The 21,496-nt window shown below is 32.7% G+C and overlaps 2 protein-coding genes across 3 annotated transcripts; both read right to left on the reverse strand.

Annotated features, from left to right (window-relative positions):
* Nucleotides 1-2,603: 2,603 nt before the first annotated feature.
* LOC120580117 (disease resistance protein RUN1) lies at nt 2,604-7,688 on the reverse strand. Of its 2 annotated transcripts, none has more exons than XM_039833201.1 (8): nt 7,094-7,688; nt 5,764-6,856; nt 5,430-5,648; nt 4,579-5,286; nt 3,786-4,484; nt 3,318-3,452; nt 2,820-3,062; nt 2,604-2,672 (listed from the first exon to the last, which is right to left on the reverse strand). In XM_039833201.1, exons 1-5 carry the CDS (start codon nt 7,594-7,596, stop codon nt 3,804-3,806), a joined length of 3,204 nt encoding a protein of 1,067 aa, XP_039689135.1. In that variant the 5' UTR covers nt 7,597-7,688; the 3' UTR covers nt 2,604-2,672; nt 2,820-3,062; nt 3,318-3,452; nt 3,786-3,803. The 2 variants fall into 2 exon arrangements, with proteins under 2 accessions (XP_039689135.1, XP_039689136.1); XM_039833202.1 differs by having other exon boundaries at nt 2,820-3,089.
* A 12,001-nt stretch (nt 7,689-19,689) lies between these two features.
* On the reverse strand, nt 19,690-21,098 carry LOC120579957 (uncharacterized). Its single transcript, XM_039832727.1, has 3 exons — nt 20,943-21,098; nt 20,740-20,844; nt 19,690-20,166 (listed from the first exon to the last, which is right to left on the reverse strand). Exons 1-3 carry the CDS (start codon nt 21,096-21,098, stop codon nt 19,690-19,692), a joined length of 738 nt encoding a protein of 245 aa, XP_039688661.1.
* Between the last annotated feature and the right edge of the window lie 398 nt (nt 21,099-21,496).

Raw genomic sequence — 21,496 nt, forward strand, 5'->3', positions numbered from 1 at the left:
ATATAGTTACTTCGACTAGGACATGAGTGACCTTATTTATTTGTCTCTCGAGCACAATGTGAGAGTTTGTAAATTAAGAAGCAAAACTAATTATTCATTATATAATAAAACATAACCAAACTATGTAGCATCCTCTCTAACATTACACGTGTTTTTGGCGATCACAAAAACACCTTCATCACCTCTTAAGCACATGCCAATATATGTCCAATTTTGCCGAAATGAAAATTAAGCATCTATATTGCACTTATACCTTCCTTCTTGCAGCCCTTGCCACCGTGCTTTGTGTTGTCTGCTGCATCATCGCAATCTTCTTCCACATCAATTGTTTTTGATGTACGGGAGCCATGCCTACCTCTTCTGGTCGTGGCATTAGCTATGAACCAGTCCTCTTGATACCACTTCTGCAATTTACTCATTCACATCTTGTCAAACCTTCCTGCTTTGTTGCTTCTATAGACTCCATAAAGTAACAACCATATAGTTAGCAATAACAAGAAGACTGTTGTCTTTGTTGTATTTGTTTTCAATAAATCTTTATTAATTTCATTCCATATCCTTCAATCCAATAGCCCTTTTTCTTTTCTTTAATTATTATTGTTTCAGTGTGATTCTATGGATATTTATGTGATTCTAAAAAAGAAATTCTGATTGCAATATCCTTTAACCTTTTTAATCACATTCTCAGGCATCATAGATAAAATCTGAAGCTTAAACTCCACATAGATCCGTTCATTTTTTAAAAGTGCTTTGTCCATTTCAGACTTGAAATTGATCCCGTGAAATATTTTACAGCATTGAATATTTTCTTCCAAATTCATATCAAACAAATATGTATGTCCCGAAGAAGGAAGACATTTAAATTGGAGTTCTGGAAATGTACATTCATAACCATTGACAAAAAAATTAAATCCTAAAGTATACTTAACATCCGGAAGATATATATTACACATTGTCGATTATATGTGAAATACTACACATCAAATACTATTGCAAGAAAAAACAACAACAAACCTGACTCAACAAAATCTTCTATTTGAGGAACTCAATGATTTACATCCTAATGCACGAAGACATTTGAGATTCGGTGGAAACCCTCTAATTTCCTCAAGATGCTCGTTAAAATTCAATAGGAGGGTCCTCATAAGGTGACATTCACTAAGGCACTCGGGAAGAATTTTGAAATTGCCAAAGGATAAGTCTAGAAATTTCACATTAACACACACAACTTGAGAACTATTTGGAGACATTCATATGGGAGATTGCAATCATTGAAACGAAGACCTTCCACATTTGAAAACATTATTGAATACATTTTATCATTATGTTTTGGGAACCTGAGCATTTCACATCCCTGTATTGATAAGCTGAGATTTTGAAATGAAAATGGCAATTCTCTTATGGAAGTTATACACATTCCAATCTGTACAAATGTGTGTGTTAAAGGGTGTGTTGCTTGTAATCCTCGGAATACAAACACACATTTGAATTTTTTTTTTTTTTTTTTTTTATGTGGAAATTTCTCTTTAGAGTGTGACTATATTTTGAAATGCAACATACATTACATTGAAATACCATAATGTAATATTTTGGTAACTAATAATCAAACAATTGAGCTGAAAAATTAAAAAATATAAGTTAAGCATCCAACTTTTTGAAATGAAGGTTCACATCATTGTACAGAGATTGTGACGAACCATCTATCGGTATGAAAATATGTACATACTCTTGTATTCTTAAAAGCAATTTAATCATACATACATGACTAGTACATTGTTGCATGCAACATTTTTGTTGCATGTAATTTTGTTTAAGTTAAATTGGATCCGCAGGGACCATGTTACATAACGAGAGAATAAAATATTTATGAACTATCCACGCGCATCTTAGCAATTTATATTGAAGTTGTATTTGAATCACTCATCGTCGAGATTCTTGCATCGCGTAATGCATATGTATTTGGACACGGTCGTCTTATAAACTACTTTTGAGAGTGAGATACAACCCTATTTAATATCGTATAAGATTTTGTATGACATGTGAGAACTAGACCCATACTCATTGTTGCTTTTATCCCCCACCCCACTCAACTAACCAACAAATTTCTGTTATGCCGTTCAACTATATCTGAAACATCATTATAACAGAAAAGTAGTTAAGTGGTTACTAACTGTAATAATCCCAGTAACTGTTATAAACATAAATTAAAATGGAAATTTCAATTTAAAACTTATAAAAAAAAACTGAATTTCCATTTTTCATTTCAGTAAAACTTATAGAATATGTTACTTATAAAAGGCATTAACCACTTCACATTATATTCATACTGAGTCAGTGAGTTGTTTAATCTTGAAACAACTTCTTTCAATTCTGTTATATCTTCTCTTTCTCACATTCTCACCAAAAATCTTTCAACCATGAAAAACAACAAAGAAGCATCTCTTTACACCGTTGATCTTGATGATTCATCTTTGAATCAAGCTTATGCAACAGCAACTACACTCTTTGCAATTCTTGGTGAATGGATGATCTTGATTCTCGCATGTTCGATTGCATTGTTTTTCATTCCTCTAACTCCTTCTTTCACACTCCATTTAAAAATATAAGCTAAGCATCCAACTTTTTGAAATGAAAGTTCACATCATTGTACAGAGATTGTGATGAACCATCATCTGTCGATATTAAAATATGTACAAACTCTTTAATCATGTTACCAAGATTACATTGAAATACATACATGACTAGTACATATTTATTTTTTTTTAAATATCAAGATGGATTAAAAAAAAGTGACTTGCTATTAAATATTAATTACAAACCTGAACTTTGACGAAACAGAAGAATAATCCCGTTTCTTTGTTCGATAAATAGTTTTTCTGCCAAATGTGGAAAACACAAGTTCTGTCTCATAAACTTCCAAGTTCTGATCTTCATCTGATTTTCTCTTTCTATAAGGATTGGTGAATGTCACATCCTGCTCCATGCTTCTTTTCTTCTTGAACACAGTGGATTCCAATTTGTCTACTAAGATTGAAATTCTCAAAACTCTCCAACTGAGCTAACTGAGGTGCAAAGCATATCAATACTCACTGCCATTTCGATCAAACTAGCTATTCAACTATGATACAAGATTAAGTTTCTATCTAATATGACATTTTGGACAAAAGATACGCATTTACAACCAAAGATAAAATTAAGGCTTCTTTCTAACATATTTATAAAAACATTACTATGGAATAACAACCAACATTTTTATTCAAAAGATCTTTCAGATTATGATTAAAACCATTTATGCTTTCAAAGTATAAGGATCTTACTTGTAACAACATTCATCTAGGATCCGGCACAATTTATTAGACGCTGTGTGAAAGTGGCAAACGTCGATGCACCTTTTAGAGATGGGTTCCCATACTTTCTTCAGACCTGGTTTCTTCTGATGTCTCTCAAGCATCCTTATGAAATAGTTGAACAAAAATTCAAGTTATAACAGATGTGATAACTAAGTTGAACTAACACAATATACATTTATGCTGCATTTAGATCACTCTAAACCTCCTGTTTGCTTATAAGATAGTCAAATTATTATCAGTAATTTGAGAAAATCACATATGTCTGTATTGGGTACAGACACATATCGGACCCCAAACATGCCCTCGATCAGACGTGTGTCTACAAAGCATTTTCGACAGAATCTAATATCATGTCTCGTCATTTGAAAAACTCTTCCAGGTAGAAACAATTAATTGGTTTATTGGTTTATAAAGATAATAATGATAATGATGTACCTGGATCAATGAATATATCTAGCCATGCTGTTCCTTTCCTATTGTTTCAGTAAGCACCAAGTTCCGCATGCCTGACACTAAAGCTAGATGTTGCTGCTGCAAAATTTCTGTCTCTGAAACTCCCACTTCCACAAATCTATGATCTGTCAGCGTAGGATGAAATTCTGATAATGAAGCAGCAACATATTCATCAAATTTTCTCTTTCTACTATAAGGATTGGTGAATATCACATCCTCATTTGTGTTGTTTTTCTCCTTCAACACGTGGATTCCCATATCTGCTCTTCGTAACCTTTTATTCAAATACTCAGACACCTGAATGCTAAACTCCACATAGATCCATTCATTTTTTAAAAGTGCTTTGTCCATTTCAGACTCCAAATTGATCGCGTGAAATATTTTACAGAGTTCAACATTTTCTTCCAAATTCATTTCAAACAAATATGTATGTCCCGAATAAGTCAGCCAATCCAATTGATCTTCTAGAGGTGTACAGTCATAACCATTGACAAACAAATTTAAGTCGAACATATATTCAACATCCGGAAGAATAATAATAAAATTTATAGAAGGGATCTTTTTACGGAACCAGAAAGAAATTGATTGACCCCTGCTTTGATGCTCGAACCAATCTGGAATCCTAATCCCCTCTGTTCCGTTTGGGAAAGAAAATCTGGTGCACCCAGCCTCATGTAATTGCTGTTAGTTTAGCATAAGATATATATTACACATTGTCGATTATATATGAAATACTAAATATCAAATACTATTGCATGAAAAAACAACAACAAACCTGACTCAATAACATTCTTCTACTTGAGGAACTCAATGATTTACATCCAAATGCTTCAAGATATTTGAGATTCGGTGGAAACCCTCTAATTTCCTCAAGATGCTCGTTGAAATTCAATTGGAGGGTCCTCATAAGGTGACATTCACTAAGGCACTCGGGAAGAATTTTGAAATTGCCATCTGATAAGCTTAGATATTTCACATTAACACACGACTTGAGAAATATTTGGAGACATTCATATGGGAGATATTTAGGATTGAAATCAAGCTCTTCCACATTTGAAAACATTATTGAATGCATTTTCTCATTATGTTTTGGGAACCTGAGCATTTCACATTGCTGTAGTGATAAGCTGAGATTTTGAAATGAAAATGGCAATTCTGTTGTGGAAGTTATACACATTCCAATCTCTTTTGTATTTGTCATCTTACATAATAATTCTGGAAAACTCTTGAGTCTCTCACAAAAAGAGAGATCCAATTCCTTAAGAGAGGGCAGCCATAAGGGTGGAAAACTCTCAAGCTTGATGCATCCAGATGCATTTAAGATTTCAAGTTTATTTAGGTTCCCAATCGAATCGTGAATTGCAATTAAATTATCACACAATCGAAACGAGAATTTTTCTAAATTTGGAAGACCTGAGACATTGGGTATATGGGTTAAATATTGACACTCGTCCAATGTCAAGACTTTCATATCCTCAAACCTCTGCATAAACACAAAGAAGAAACAAACAAATAAATTAAAAATCAAACACTATACTCTCATAGTGATATTATTTTCTTGACAGAAACAAAATCATTGTGAATTTATAAATATATACAATTAGAAAATGAAATTATTTCACTTGCCTTGCTGCAAATAATAGATGATAGAGACTCTGAAGAACATCCATTCAATTTCAATACTCTCAAACTGCTTGGAAGATACTTGGGATCTTTAGAAAAAGAGACATTTTTAATAATAAGTGTTTTGAGATTTGTCATATTCTTGAAGGCCTTTCCATTCCAGTCTATTACGGGATCCGTTGAGCGAGAATTCAGATATATCATCTCAATTTTACTTGTTCCCTTTTAACAGAAAAAAAAAATAAAAATGAATCAACCACAATACAAATAAAATATTGAGAACATGTAAATGTAATTAAGGGTAAAATAAATATTTGTTCATAGATATCAATCTTACTTTGTTTTCCTGTAAAATATGAACTATGTCATTGCGACACCACAACCTACTACGCTTTTCAGGCTTTTTAGGTGATTCTTTCCGGACGATTTCTTTACCCATGACCTCTAGCAAGTCATGTAATGTCACTTCCAAGTGGCACTTTATGAGAGACTTATCAACCAACTCTCGAATGTCGCTCTTTATGCAATAACCATAATGACTTTGAAGTATCTCTTCGACTTCTGCCAATCTACATCCTTTGAACAAACAAGCAATATCCAAAAAGACACTTTGTTGTTCTTCATCCAAAGCATCAAAGCTTACTTTAAGTATCTTTTGGATATTTTCATGTGGAATTCTTTCATACTTATCTAATGTAGACTCACATTCTGCAATACTCTTTCCAAACAAGTTGGAACCCACGACTTCTATAGCTAATGGAAGGCCAGAAGCATACGCAACTGCACGGTTTAAAATCTCCTCATAACTTGAAGGAACATTGTAATTTTTAAAAGCCATCCACCTCAACAATTCAAGAGCATTTTCCGTAGACATCCCTTCTACTTCATGCATAATTTCTATCTCATGATTGCTTAGTAAGTGTTTGTTACGAGTGGTAATGATAACTTTGCTTCCACAGCCGAACCAATCACGTCCTCCAGCCAAAGCATGCAGTTGTTCCAAATTGTCAACATCATCTAGAATCAAAAGAATCTTCTTTGTATGTAGCCTTTCCTTTATATGAGGAATTCCGTCATTAACACCTCCTAACTTAATTTTCAGTGCTAGTGTTTTTAAAAGGAGTTCCTCCTGGAGATGTTTCAATTGATTTGAAGCTGAATTCTCTCTCACGTTTTCAAGAAAACATGAGCATTCAAATTGATCAGCAATAAAATTATAAATTCCTTTTGCAAGTGTTGATTTTCCCATGCCTCCAATACCATAAAGTCCTATCATGCGGACTCCACCATTAGATCCTTTATCAAGAAGCGATTTCACTTGTTGTACTCGAGACTGCAACCCAACAGGGTAAGTGGCAACATGTAAGGGATGACGACTGATCTTGTTGTTGACGTATTTGACTATCTTTCCAATAAACTTGTATTCATATCTATTCATGTCCAATAAGATAAGTCAGTATGTAACAACGTCACAGTCACATCCATTTACTCATAATATATCATACATTTCTAACTATTTTGACTTATAAATAACTAATACTTGTTTAAAAACGTAAATAAAAAGGTGTTTCCAATATAGGCTTTAAGATGGTACAGTATTACTGAGGAATAAAAATTAAATAAATAAAATGCAAAAAGGAAAACAAGAATTAAGTAAAGAGGAGTACCCAGGACTAAAATGGTGGCCGGACAAGTTAGCAGCTTCGGTCAGAGCTAACTTCCATTGATGCAACCGCTCCATGTTTTTCTTGTTATTTTGGAAATTCTTTCTGTGCTTAGTGAGATGTTCACCATAACTTCCAGTTTGATTTCGTATGTGAGTAGGATCCACGCCATAGAAAACAGGCAAAACGAGACGACCCTTTGTCTTGTAGCAGTGAATGATGTGGACAAGTTCGTCCAAACAAAATGAAGAAGAGGCATAGTTGATAGAAAACACAGGAATGAAGATCCTAGACTCTTCAATGGCATTGTCGAGTGATGGTTTGATTTCATCCCCACTTTGCAGCTCACGGTCATCAATGAAGGTGTGGATTCCCTTGTCAGTAAGAGCCTTGTAGAGATGGCCAGTAAAACCGTTACGAGTATCACTGCCCCTGAAGCTGAGGAACACTTGGTAAGTGAATCGATAGGAAAATGAAGAGGATGAGGAAGGTAATTGCATAGCCATGAGAATTGAGAATGCAGAATATGAGTTTAAGTTTTTGTGGTCTGAAATGTGGAGTCTTCGGTATGAGTTTGTGGTGTATATAACAAGGACAAAACTTAGGAAAAAAATGGCCTGTTAAACTTCCTGACTACTTCCTATAGCCGTGTGGACCAATCACACATTAAATAACATTCTACTGCCACATCTTCTTGGCAATTTCTTCAATGTGATTGCTGTTCATCTTTCGGAAAAAACTAAAATAAATAAATAAAAAACCAAAGAATAGTGTAATAAGTACTGGAACTACTCCCTTCGGTCCCATTTACAAAAAATAATTGACTTTTTAAATTCAATGAGTAATTGATGTATTCGATCTAAAATATAGACCAAATACATTAATTATTCAATGAATCAAATAAGTCAAATATTTCTTAGAAACAAGATAGGAGGGAGTATTATTTTTGTTTTGACGCATGTAATAGTTTTATTTGGACACATAAGTTTGGATATTGTACTTGGACAGGTGGAACACTAACAAGTAAAAAATTGTTTTTAAATATAAACTCCTTTTCAAATCACTAAATACATTTATTAATTTTTTCCTAAACATACCCTTAATTAATACCACTAACTTATTTTAAAATATGAAAAGTCAAATTTAATACAAACAAAGGACAAGTTGGTAATATTAACGCACAAAATAAACACATTAATTGTACTAACAACTTTTTTTAAGAAATATTAAAAATGCAATGAGTGCTTACCTACATGGGCGAAAAGAGTATTTAGTAAACTCATAAAAAAGCTTAATATTCTCTCCCCAATTTAACGTTTCATGTTTTCATTGGATAAAATGCTATAACCTAAAGGTAAAGTATGTTATTTTAATGGTAAAGTATGCAGACACTGCTGAAACCAAATGCTATAGGCATACACAAGGAATTCCTTCCTTGTTGCAACAAATTTCTTATAGAAAGTTGCCCTTAAGTGTACCAATCAATTAGCTACTAAAAATAAAGTATTGTCTAGAATTGTTCTAAACCTGCATGTTAGAAATCAAACTCAGTTCATTAGAGTGGTAAACTTTTGTATCAAATCCTTGACTTCATAGCACATGTGTTTGTTCAATTGAAGGTTAATTGTTCTTAATTTGCAGGCTCTGAAGTGTAGGTTGTGCTATTTTTGTTGACGATTTAATGTAGAAAAAAAAAAATGAATTTCATGAAACTTAGGATGCAGCCATCTTGAATTTCATGAAAGTTAGTAATGCATATCGTTGGAAGTTGCGAGATATTGTTATAGAAATTGAAAGAGACAAAATAATAACCTAATGCACCAATACAGACACGCTGACATGACAAATGTGATTACATTCAACCAAACTCGTCCCTAATTGCTCAGCCCTACATATGCATACATGCATGGTTTTATAGATTTGAGGAAACTATAATTTCAACTTGTATTTCTTTGACATTTTAAATATTGGTTAATACACAATTTAGAAAGGTATCTGTATTTAGAATATGTTAGTATTTGGAACCTAACGCTTATAAAAGGCATTATTCACTTCACATTATATTCATACTCAGTTGTTTAATCTTGAAACAACTTCTTTCAATTCTTTTATATCTTCTCTTTCTCACATTCTCACAAAAAATCTTTCAACCATGAAGAACAACAAAGAACAATCTCTTTACACCATTGATCTTGATGATTCATCTTTGAATCAAGCTTATGCAACAGCAACTGCACTCTTTGCAATTCTTGGTGAATGGATGATCTTGATTCTCACATGTTCGATCGCATTGTTCTTTGTCCCCCTAACTCCTTCTTTCACAGTCCATTCAACAACTTCAACTGTTCTCAATGTCACCAATGGAAAAACCTTCACAGCCAACTTGGGTGTTGAGTTTCTTGCGGAACACTCCAACACTATTGGAAGCACAATTTGGTACGACTCTCTTCATTTCTCACTCTTCCACCGTCAAGAAAACCTCTCAATTTTCTCTATTTCGAAGCCCTTTTACAACGAACCTGTGGATGCTTCAACTCAAGAAGCAAAGTTTCGTAACGTGTCTATGACAATCGATGGATGGAAAGTTCATGGTATTGGAGAGGCTTGCGGGTTGGTGTATTTAGATTTACGATTTAGTGCTAACGCGAGGTACATTCAACCAATGTGGCCGGTTATGAAAGACAAGCTTGGTGGTCATTGTGGAGAAATGAAAGTTGAAATGTGTGATTCAGGTACAAGTGTCGTTGTTAACCCACTTCTTGCGTCGTGCGATGTTTATAGTGATTTGGTGACTAACGTTAGGGTTGCGTTGTTTGGAATATTGATCTTTCTTCTTGTAATTGCTGTGGCTGTTCCTCTTATTGTTGAGCATTTCTTTTGCTCTGCCACTTTTTCTTAAATTTGAGTTTCATAGTTTTTTCTTCTTTATGGATTTCAATTCCATGTGTTAGTTATGTTGTAGAGTTACAGTTTTTTTTTCTTTCTTTCTTCCTTTCTAAATCATGAAAGTGTAATAGAGATAAATAATAGTGTAATAAGTTGTATTTGTTAAAAATGGAATATTGCAATGCAACTTTCTTCCCTGTTTCATTTTTTTTCATCAATCCAATAGCCCTTTTTCTTTTCTTTAAATATTATTGTTTCAGTGTGATTCTATGGATATTTGTGTTGTAATATTTTTGAAGAATTTCCTGAATTAGAACTACAGAATGAAGGTATATACAACAGGTCATAATTAAGATAGATAATAATAAAATGGAGCTAAAATACATGGTTAACAATTTTGATAACCTTTACTCTTTTTTCTTTTTGGAATAAAAACATTATTTATTAAAGTGACACTAACGAAAGTGCTTAAGCTCCACATAGATCCATTCATTTTTTAAAAGTGCTTTGTCCATTTCAGACTCGAAATTGATCCCGTGAAATATTTTACAGCGTTCAATATTTTCTTCCAAATTCATATCAAACAAATATGTATGTCCCGAAGAAAGCTCCCATTTAAATTCGAGTTCTGGAAATGTACATTTATAACCATCGACAAACAAATTAAATCCTAAAGAATATTTAACATCCGGAAGAATAATAATAGAAGTTATAGATGGGATATTTTCACAGAACCAAAAAGAAATTACTTTGATTTTTGAAAAGATGATTGTGATTGAGGTTGAAAACTCTCGGAAAACAATTAGGCTATATTTCCTACTTCAAAAAAAGAAACATTTTAACATGTAGCTTGAACATGAAGGAAGCAAAGGCCCTGGAACATTTTTCGTCCAGAATCTTTTGAGACCGAATAAGCAGGAACATCAGCAGAAATCATTGTATATCTAACAGACCCATCGGTAAAAGTATCTCCAGATTCAAGATGAGCATAAAAAACAAAAACAATTTCTCCAGCATGAGCTTCATCAACTTCCTCGATTTTATTAACTTCACGTCTCTTGCCCAAACGAGGAATCTGAATCTTCTTACCAGTGTTAACATTTGTAATAAAATCACCCTTCTTAATAACACCCAGTTAGATTCTTAGATAAGTTAATTTGAAATACCTCTCATGCCAATTTGCAAAAGCCTTTGCAACAAATGGTGCATCAATACTTCCAGACAATTCAACTTTCTCACCATTCTTATTTAGATCAAGAGCATAATTACTAACATCGATTGGAGTTGGCAAATACCTAATTACACCCTCCATAAATAGTTCTAACGTCTCATAGATCTCATCACCAATGATAATTGGTACAAATTTCATTGATATAGTTGCCCTACGAATTGCATCATCGAGAACAGACTCTGGAATTTCGCTGCCACCATGAAAAGCTTTAGAAAGTTTATCATCAACCACTGATACAATTTCAATGAGTTCGCGTCTTTTCTTCAACACAAAGGCTTTTCATATCTTCGGGTATTTCTCCTACTTCTACATCATTATAATCAGGTGTTTCAGAGCGAAAAAAGTAGGCCTTTAACTTATCAAAAAGTCTAGCAAACAATTTAGGGTTAAAAAAGTAGGCCTCTAACTTGACAAGATCAACAAATCCAATATAAAAATCCTCAAAGTGTATTGGAACTTGAATTGCAGCACAACGATGATTAAGCTTAGATTTTACTTGATCTACAATGTTCCATAGATCTGCTCCTTCCTGATACAGATCGTCAATAAATATAAGCCTAGGAAGTTGAAATCTTGTAATTTGTTGATCCATAGTAATGGATTTAGTTTTAACACCATCAACACAAGAAAGAACAAGAATTGCACTGTCGAAAATACACGAAGCTAGCTGAACATCAACATTGAAATCAACATGATCAGAACATATCTTCTCCAAAAACGTATCAAAGCAAGAAATGTCAAATAGGGTTTTATTTTTATAGGACATATGTTTTGGTATGTATGTTGTCTATCTCGTCCTCATATACAGAAATCCAGAAATACTATTTCCCTCTTCGTCCGCTTCGTAACGTAGTTGTATCCAGAAATCCAGACGTGGCGCAGCTGCTCCACTGACTTGTTGGAGAAGTGACGGAGGTGGAGAGTGCTGGGGAGAACGGAGGAAGATGGATAAACAGAGGAGGCGGAGGAGGAGGAGCGTACGGTGGACAGTGGCGGAGCCAGAAAAAAATGTCAGGTTGGGCGACTAAAATTAACTATTGAAAAATTGTTTAAAGTCTCGCAAATTTGATCTATAATTGAATTATTTAAATTTTTCAGGTGGACCACTACACCAATTTGCGGGAATTTGGATCAGCCGAAACCTAAAACCGACATAAAATTGTATAAAATCTCGCAAAATAGACCTATAATTGAATTATTTAAATTTTCGGGTGGGCCACTACACCACTTTGTAGGAATTTGGATCAACCAAAACATAAAACCGACACAAAATTGCATAAAATCTCGCAAAATAAACCTATAATCGTTGATTTTTAAATTTTTCAGGGTGGGCCGTGGCCCACCCCAGCCCATGAAGGGCTCCGCCACTGACGGTGGAGTAGAGAAGCCGTGGCAAGGAGGACCTTGAGAAGAAACGATTCATGGCGGCACAGTGTAGTAAGCAAACCTAACTAGGTTTTATTTATTTGATTAGTGATACATAGACCACCTTAAGTGGCATGTACCACTTGTACACCCACCTTATTTATTTGGGTTAATATGTGTTTACCTTTTCTAATATTAATATTCTTTAGTTTTAAACCATGGGGTAATCTGACTAGACAAAATCGCTGATGTGTCTCGTTGTTGGTAATTTTGATGACATGACATGCTTACTAGGCTTTTAAAATTATTTTTCAGTTTATAATTATTTTCAACTGTTTTTTTCATTAATTAAAAAAAAATATATAGTTTTAGAAAAAATAAAAAGTTTTTTTTTCCAGAATTTATATTTCTTTAGAAAAAATAAATTTTATTTTCCAGAATATTTATTTTTTTTAAAATAAAAATAAACTTATCTAATTTTAAAGAATTTTATTTTTTAGAAAAAATAAAAAGTTTTTTCGAAAAAATTAATTATTTTCTAGAATATTTTAAAAAATTTACAAAAATTAAAATATTTTTTTTTTACTTATCTAATTTGTTACACTTTTTAACTGATAAAGAGAAAATAGACATATATATTTCTATCGTGTTTGTTATATTGATTTTAATATTTAAATGTATTCTTATTTATTTGTTACGTGTTTTATTTGTATTGAAAATTGAGGATATTTTTGGAAAAAGAAAAATTCAGCCTAAAAATGTTGAAAGAGATCATTTTCTTTAGGGTAAATACCAATTTTCGTCCCTGTAAAAAAAATAATTTAGATTTTGTCCCTGTAATTTCATATTGTTCCAATTTTGGTCCCTCATTTCATCACGTCAGCAAAATCTGCATAAATTACGTCCCTGTAATTTCAGATTCCTCCCACTTTTGGTCCATGTAATTTCAAATTCCTCAACTTTTGGTCCCTCATTTTACGTTCCATGTATGTAGATTCTGCTGACGTGGTGGAATAAGGGACCAAAACTGGAAGAATCTGAAATTACAGAGACAAAATCTAAATCTTTTGTTTACAGGGACTAAAACCGAAACTCGCTAATAATACAGGGACGAAAAGAGGTATTAAGCCTTTTCTTTATATATAGTAAATATGTGGGTTGAAAATACGGGTTCACTATTACATAACTTTTATGAGACGTAAATGCGGGTTGATTATTATGTCGACGGATTCTTTAACGGTAAAATTATCTCTGGAATCCTATGGTACCACATGCATGAGTGTCATACCCCAAATTTTGACCACTTTTATCTATTCTTACCCATTTTATTCGTATTTTTAAAGTCGGGAATTTTCGTCGTTTCAGACGAAATTTTGGCAAAGAGGTTACTTTGAAGTACCTCATTTTTTATTCCGAGTTGGACCCTCTTTCCTCTTTTTATTTTCTTTTATTAATTTTAATTTTAAGATTAGTTACTTTTTTTATATTTAATAATTTTTATTTTCCATCTTTTAATTTTATTTTTCTTTACATGATTTAGTTTAATTTGTTTTATTTTATTTCGTATTAGATTTATTTTATTTTAATTAATTAGTGTAAAAAAAAAAACAAAGTGTCAATAGGTCCAAAATAAAATGTACAAGGTCTAATTTTTTTTTTTCAAATCAAGTGTCAACTTTAACATTCCTTTTTCAAAATTCACCATAATTGTCCATCATTTCCATTAAATCATTTTTCCTTTTTTCATCAACCTCCTCACCTATAAATAGAGCCCTCATTCCACCCAATTTCACAGACCAAAAGTTCTCTTGAGTTGTCAAAGAACTTTTCTCTCTTCTCCCTCTTTAGCTTGTGTTGACGGGCTATTCTTTACTTCTCCCTCTTTTTTCTGTCCCTTCGGAATAAGTCCCTTCGGAAAAGTCCCTTCGGAATTTTGTCCCTTCGGTAGTCCATTTCTTTTTATTTTCTTGCATTTTTATTTATTTTTAGCATTTTTATATTTTATTTTATTTCTATTTAGAATTTTAATTATTGTTATTTATTTTCCAGCAATTAGAATGTATTTAGGTCCAATGTAAATATAAATGAGAAAAGTGTGTGGGTGTGTGTGTCCTTTTATTTCCTTACCGCCTTAGATATATCCAAAAAATGCAAAAAAATTAGATAAGGGATTTTGTGGTGATCCAACGTCACTACAAAAATCCACGCGCTTTTATTTTTATTGCTCCGTTAGTTTAATTTTATTTAATATTCCAAAAAACAACAAAAAACATGCAAATAATCAAAATCCAAAAATAGTTTCTTAATAAACCTTGGTTTGTAACCCAAGTGTTTTTTCCTTTTATTTTCTTAATCAAATGCTTAATTGAATTAATATTCATAATAGACTTGATTTCTTTGTAATTAAAATTTGACCAACCTCACCTTATTTTATCTCATGCCTTGAGGCCTCTTATCTCTTCTTAAAACTATTTTCAAAAAAAATTAAAATCAACCTAACCCACCAAAGAAATTCTTTAGGTGAACTACATTGGTTTTGATCCCTTTTCTTCAAGGGTATGTAGGCATAGGATTTTTATCCTTCCAAATCAAATAAAAATAACCAAAAACATATTTCTTCTCTCCCATTCTTTCACTTAGATTTTTAGGTAATTAATTTTCAAATAACCAATGAATTTAACACAAGGTAAATTAGGTAAGAGGTTCCTATGGAATACCATAGACGCTTAGGGTGCTAGCACTTTCCCTTCGTGTAACCAACCCCCGAATCCAAAGTCTCGATAAGGGTTTTTTACTCATTTTTTCCCTTCCCATGAATAAAAATCGTGAGTTCAAAGATTGACGATTCAAATCAATTAATGGTTTGATATCCGAAAATCACGAGCACAATGAGTATAAAACATTGCATGTACTTATTACTTGGTGAGTCGAGTCCTTAATTGAATATGTGAATCGATATATATGTGCATTGGTGAACTTTTGGTGATTGTTGTGAATACTTGCACAAGATGAATTATATGTATGCTTGATTGAGCTTGTATATTTGTTGATTGAATTTATTAATTATGTGAATCTTGATTATGTTTAATTGTGAATTATGAACTATATTTTCTCTCACAGGCATCTCAGGTGTTGAAGCATCCTTAATTGTATGGACATTCTGTGCCTTGAAATAGTTAAATATTACAGTAAACATCCAATCTAGTCTTTAGCAAACATCTGAACTAATCTTATTTAGCCCCTGAAAATGCAAAGTACTAATTTGATCCTCAAAAATCTGAGATATTGGTCAAATTAATACTTTTTCAATACAAATTTTTGGAACATTTTACTCTTCGTTTGATCAACATTTGAAAATTTTGAAGATTACATTAGTAATTTTGATTATTTGGGAATATTTTTCTTGTAGTTGTTGAGGACCAATTTCAGTTTAGTCTATATTTTTGGAAGTTCATTCAGACTGCATTGCTTTGTCTGAAAGTGTATTTTTGGATGATACTAAATTTATGTTTTTTCAAATGTGTACATCTAAACTCATGATGTATGATAGGAAAAGTTGTTCCCATGAAGCAAAGCACAAGATATCAAGATTTTGTTCTCTAATCATACAGATTAAGAAGTAGAAGTTAATCATCCTTTGTCGATACTAAAGAGACCTACTTTAAAAAATAATATATTATCTCCGTCCCTAATTATAAGACCCTTTTAAAAAAATAACGGAAATTAAGATAGTGGATATTTGTATTAAGAAGCATCAAAACTACTATCTGATGCATAGTTTTGAAAACCGGACCTGCGTCAACATGTGTGACTCCGCCGAGTTCACAAATTTAATGCTGAAGCAGGACTTTAATTAAATGGTTTGTATTAAAAAATGGCAAAGCAGGGTGTTGAACTGAGGACAAAAACCTGCATTGCTCTACCTTAGTCATCTGCGCTGTTATACCTGTGTGATATTGAATGCTTCTACTTAATTATATATGTTAACCAAATATTGGATCAAAATTACAATATCATCATCAACTTCTGTTACATATACTCGATTATATTCTTTTTTTTTTTGTCAAACTTGTGTGCTCAATTCTCTCTAAAAAAAACAACTTGTTGTGCTAAAAAATAATTTGTCAGCAAAATGGACAATACTATCAAAATATAATTATACAATACAAAATTTTTTTTTATAAGATAGAAGAAATTAATATAAACATTTTACTTGATTACAACTATTTTTGTTAGCTTTATTCAAAAAATTCTATTTGTTGTAGCACATTTGTTTTTATTTTTGTCGTAGATACAAAATGAAATATTTTTTTTAATGTTTATTTAAATATGTACTATATCTGATAAAGAATATATGAAGCTATTCAAAGGCACCTATATCAAGATGTTTCTATTTATATTGCTAAAAATATGCATTTATTTATGTTAAAAAAATAATTTTTTTTAAAGATCAAGGTCACTATTTGTTAAAAAAATTTAAAATGGAGATAACATTAAGTCGGTTCAGTATAATTTAATATAATGATTTTTTTTTACATAGACTGAGTCATTCGGTTCAATCCGATTCAGTCGTGCGGTTCAACCAATAACACAGTGGTTCAACAATTGAACCAGTGACCCAGTACCGAGTCGATCACCGGTCCGGTTTTTAAAACTATGATCTCATGCACATATGTACGCGTTTTCTTACTTTATTAATGTGTGGTTTTCTCTCTTCTCATTCAAATTTATGATATACTTTCTACTTTTGATCACTGCATCACCTTCATGAGCTAGGGTGGACCACGGCCCACCCGGCAAAATTAAAAAATTAACGATTATAGGTCTACATTGCGAGATTTTATACAATTAATTTTGTGTCGGTGACAGGTTTCGGTTAATCCAAATTTCCGCAAAGTGGTGTAGTCGCCCACCCGCAAAATTTAAATTATTCAATTATAGGTCTATTTTGCGATCTTTAAACAATTTTTCAACGTTTATAGTTTTATGTGATTTCAAAAGTGGCATACGTGATTTTTGTGATGCTTATACTTAACATATTGTCATGTCAACTGAAAATTCTCTCAGTTAACAGTCGTAATGTACAAAAAAAAAAAATCATAATTTATAGTAGTTGTTAAATATGTAATTATTTAAATATCCACCCTAACTTTTTAGTCAAACTCCGTCATTTCAACTTGCGTACTTAATGTTGATTACAACTTTAATTTGTGTTTATATATTATAATTAATTTTAGAGGCCCACCAAGTTTTATTTTATTTTTTTGCTGGCTATGCCACTGTTGTTATGCATCCTCACGACCCTAGTTTTGCAGTAACATCACTTTCTGTCTCAAACTTATTGTATCGAATTCACAGCTTACATGCATGTTCGAGGTGAGACTGACTATAACAAACCAAAACAAAAAAATCCAATTGATTCTCGATAATTTCGATGTGGTGATACTTTACGGTGAAACTGTGCTCTCGGAAGCTGATGTGCAACAACCTATACTTTTGGTGAAGATGAGCAACAAGATATGAAGGTTGACTTGGAAATGACAAATTCAGCGAAGTTCGTGCATAAGGTGGTGCAAGAGAATCTAGTTGAGGAATGGAACAAAGGGGTGGTGAATTTTGATGTGTAGATGGTTGTTAGAGTTGGATTTGAAACTTGAATATGGCCAAGCAAGGAAAAGACATTGTGTGTTTCTTGTGGGGACTTGGATGTGGAATTCTATTCTACAAAAGACACTTGAAAACTACTGGGTATTGGGAAGAACTGCAACATAGTTGAAGCTAAACCATAGTTAGTTATTGAAGATTGCTTAATTATAAGTGGAATATTAGCATAATCTAACGCTCTTTTTAGTTTTTACACACCACTACTCCTTATCTTATTAAATAAAATGTATGTGATATTGTTGCTTAAGCCTCACATCGATTAAAAATTGAGAAAATACAGGACATGCTAGAGAAACGATGCATATACCTAATATCTTAATGTTATAGATAAATATGCGGTGTTAAGGTCTCTTACAACTCCTAGACATTTAACTCATTGCCGCTGCTCGGACTCTGCAACAAAGGTCCTTTAAATCATATAGGTTTTACTTTTTCTTTGGTTGAATTAATATAAATTTTACATTAATATTTAATAGTGTGTAAATATCATGTTTTTTTTGTGAAGTCATTTTTGGTGGTGTTAGAATAATGTGTTGGCTAGGGAGCATCACTACAAGAAACAATGAAGTTAGCTAGGAAACATTTCCTAGGAATAGAAGCCAAATTCCTAGGTAAGCAGGCTTTCCTAGAAAGTTTCCGAGGAATTATTTCCTAGGTATATTTAAAGTTGTGCCTAGGAAATTTCCGAGGATTCTCCGAGGAAGTTGTTAGCTAGGAAAACACCTAGGAAAATTTCCTAGGAAACCTCCCTGCAAAAACCTGCCACCACTGTCCATGTGAAAATTAAAAATAAAAAATAATTTAAAATATTTTGAAACAATTAAAAATAAAATTCGAAATTCAATTTAAAATATTTTGAAATTCAAAATATTGCGCCAAAAATTTAAAAATTTTGCCAATTTTTTTTTATTTGAATCAAAAAAATTTGAAAAATTCAGGATATTTAATTTTTGTTTCCTAGGAAATATTCCTCGGAAAACTGCTAAAAAATAAAAATAAAACCAAACAATATACAAATTTTCCCCTAAAATTATGTTAATTAAATAATAATTTTAAATATTATTTTACATTTCAAATACTCAAATAAACGGAAAATATATTCATCGACGAGAGGGTGTAAGACACACCCGCAACTCGCGGAAGAAAGTACAAAAAGGACCGTATATAAGCGGTACACCAAAACCCAAAAAACAAGACCCAATAATGATGCGAGGAATATACACAAAGGGCCACAATAGCATATCCCTGCATCAAAATCGAACAAAAAGGGCCACCAGCCAAAACAGAACCTAATAACAGCCACTGTAGCATCAACAAGCCAAGATAGAAGAACATAGTTGCTGCAATATCAAACTGCAACATTCACATGGTCCATAAAACTAGCCTAAAACTATCTAAAGCATCATATTTAAACAAAGTAGTCAAAATATTCTTCTCATCTGAAGCATCAAATTTAATTGGTGTCATCACTTTCATCCTCCTCAATGTTGGGATTGTGTGACTCATCTGAACCATTTTCTTCAACACCAACTCGCCTTGATGTGCTTGCGATCAATTCCTCAAATCGTCGATCAACGCTTTCTTGAAATGCTCTATATTGCTCAGCGTCCCGTTCCATCTTGTCCCGCAACTCTTGCTCCATTAGCTTATGAGCCTGCAACTCCTGTGTCAAATGTTCTATCTGGGCAATCACATGAGGAGGCAATGTTTCCTGGTTACTTGAAGACCCTTCTCCAAATGAAGGCTCATTGATTACAGATCCATGCTCCATGAGGGGAGCATTCCGACCAAGACCATACCACTTATGCTTTGTCCCGGGTCCTGATACCTTCCTCCAAAGTTCGAGCTTGATCGCATCAGGCAATTCTTCATAGGTCGAATATTCTCGTGACTCTTCCAAGAATAGTCGTACCTCCTCCCGAAAAGCTACCTGTATACATAAATAATAAACGGAAATTGCTTAATAACTCTTAACTGCAAAACCAAACAGCACAAACACTCCAAACCAGAACAGCCACAATAGACAACAGTACTAGAATTCCAAATTAGAAAATAACGCCATATTGATGACAGATACAGAGAATGGCAAAATTGATTCCTATTTAGATTATCTCTCTTTTTGTCAAGAGAACATATCCTTTTTAACTCTTAACTGCAAAACCAAACAGCACAAACACTCCAAACCAAAACAGCCACAATAGACAACAGTACTAGAATTCCAAATCAGAAAATAACGCCATATTGATGACAGATACAGAGAATGACAAAATTGCTTCCTATTTAGATTATCTCTCTTTTTGTCAAGAGAACATATCCTTTTTAATCAAAAGAAATGAGACTAAATTAAATAAAAAATTTAACACAATGATAACTTGATGCTCTGCAGAGCTTAAATAGTGCAGAATAGTAACAAATAGTGCAAAAGAAACTTGCCATGTTTGCATATAGTAACAAATAGTGCAGAATTTAATGTATTGCATATAGTATCAAAGTATAAATTCACCTGTGTATTATAGGAGCGATCATCAACGTAGACATCCGTACCATGTATAATATGGTTTTCTCGATGAAGCTCGTCTACATAGGGATCTCTTCCAAGATCTTTTGCCTAATTTATCACAAAAAGTTAATTAATTACATAACCTGAATAATTGAATAATTAAATATATACGTATAAAAACATGTACAAAGTTAATATATTTTTACCATATGTCTCGCGTGGGTTGCACTAGTAACCGAACCTTGTGTGTGGCGAGCTTGTCTTGAACTTGCTCTATTCCTTTTATTAGCCGTGGAACGCTTTTTATATCTGTCATTTGTAGCCCAATAGGACAGCAAGGCACGCCAATGGTCTTCGGCCATCCAATGAGGGCGATAAGAACGATCTTCAGCAATATTCTTCCGTTCATCATATAGCATATCTGACAGACGTGAACTTGCTAAACGATGAAAAATGCGCTCAACATCAGATTCATATTGAGGATCCCACACACAGTGTCTCTGCAAAAAAATAAATCAACCATATACAAATAAAATATAATGATTAAAGATTTAGTTATTAAGAATTTCATTTTTTTAAATCAACCCCATAGAAAATAAAAGATTTAATTATTTCTTTTTACCTTAAACTCTTTAAAAACTTTATCCCCAATTTCTTTCTTAAGATCCTTATACACGGGCCACGGCTTTTTATACACTGCTTGGATTGCCTCCCTTATGTATTTTGAAGAGATTTTCGATGGCTCCAACCTGAACATTTA

This window comes from Medicago truncatula, chromosome 4, assembly GCF_003473485.1.
Source record: "Medicago truncatula cultivar Jemalong A17 chromosome 4, MtrunA17r5.0-ANR, whole genome shotgun sequence".
NCBI lineage: Eukaryota > Viridiplantae > Streptophyta > Magnoliopsida > Fabales > Fabaceae > Medicago > Medicago truncatula.

What these genes read in the sequence shown, in the direction of transcription:
- LOC120580117 (XM_039833201.1), bottom strand. Translation starts at nt 7,596, where the DNA reads ATGGCTATGCAATTACCTTCCTCATCCTCTTCATTTTCCTATCGATTC. An exon ending in GGCCACCATTTTAGTCCTGG is followed by an intron (nt 6,857 to 7,093) that starts GTACTCCTCTTT and finishes GGACATGAATAG; the next exon opens with ATATGAATACAAGTTTATTG. An exon ending in CATCTATTATTTGCAGCAAG is followed by an intron (nt 5,287 to 5,429) that starts GCAAGTGAAATA and finishes GTGTTTATGCAG; the next exon opens with AGGTTTGAGGATATGAAAGT.
- LOC120579957 (XM_039832727.1), bottom strand. Translation starts at nt 21,098, where the DNA reads ATGGCCGAAGACCATTGGCGTGCCTTGCTGTCCTATTGGGCTACAAAT. An exon ending in CAACCCACGCGAGACATATG is followed by an intron (nt 20,845 to 20,942) that starts GTAAAAATATAT and finishes GTGATAAATTAG; the next exon opens with GCAAAAGATCTTGGAAGAGA. An exon ending in ATCGCTCCTATAATACACAG is followed by an intron (nt 20,167 to 20,739) that starts GTGAATTTATAC and finishes TTATGTATACAG; the next exon opens with GTAGCTTTTCGGGAGGAGGT.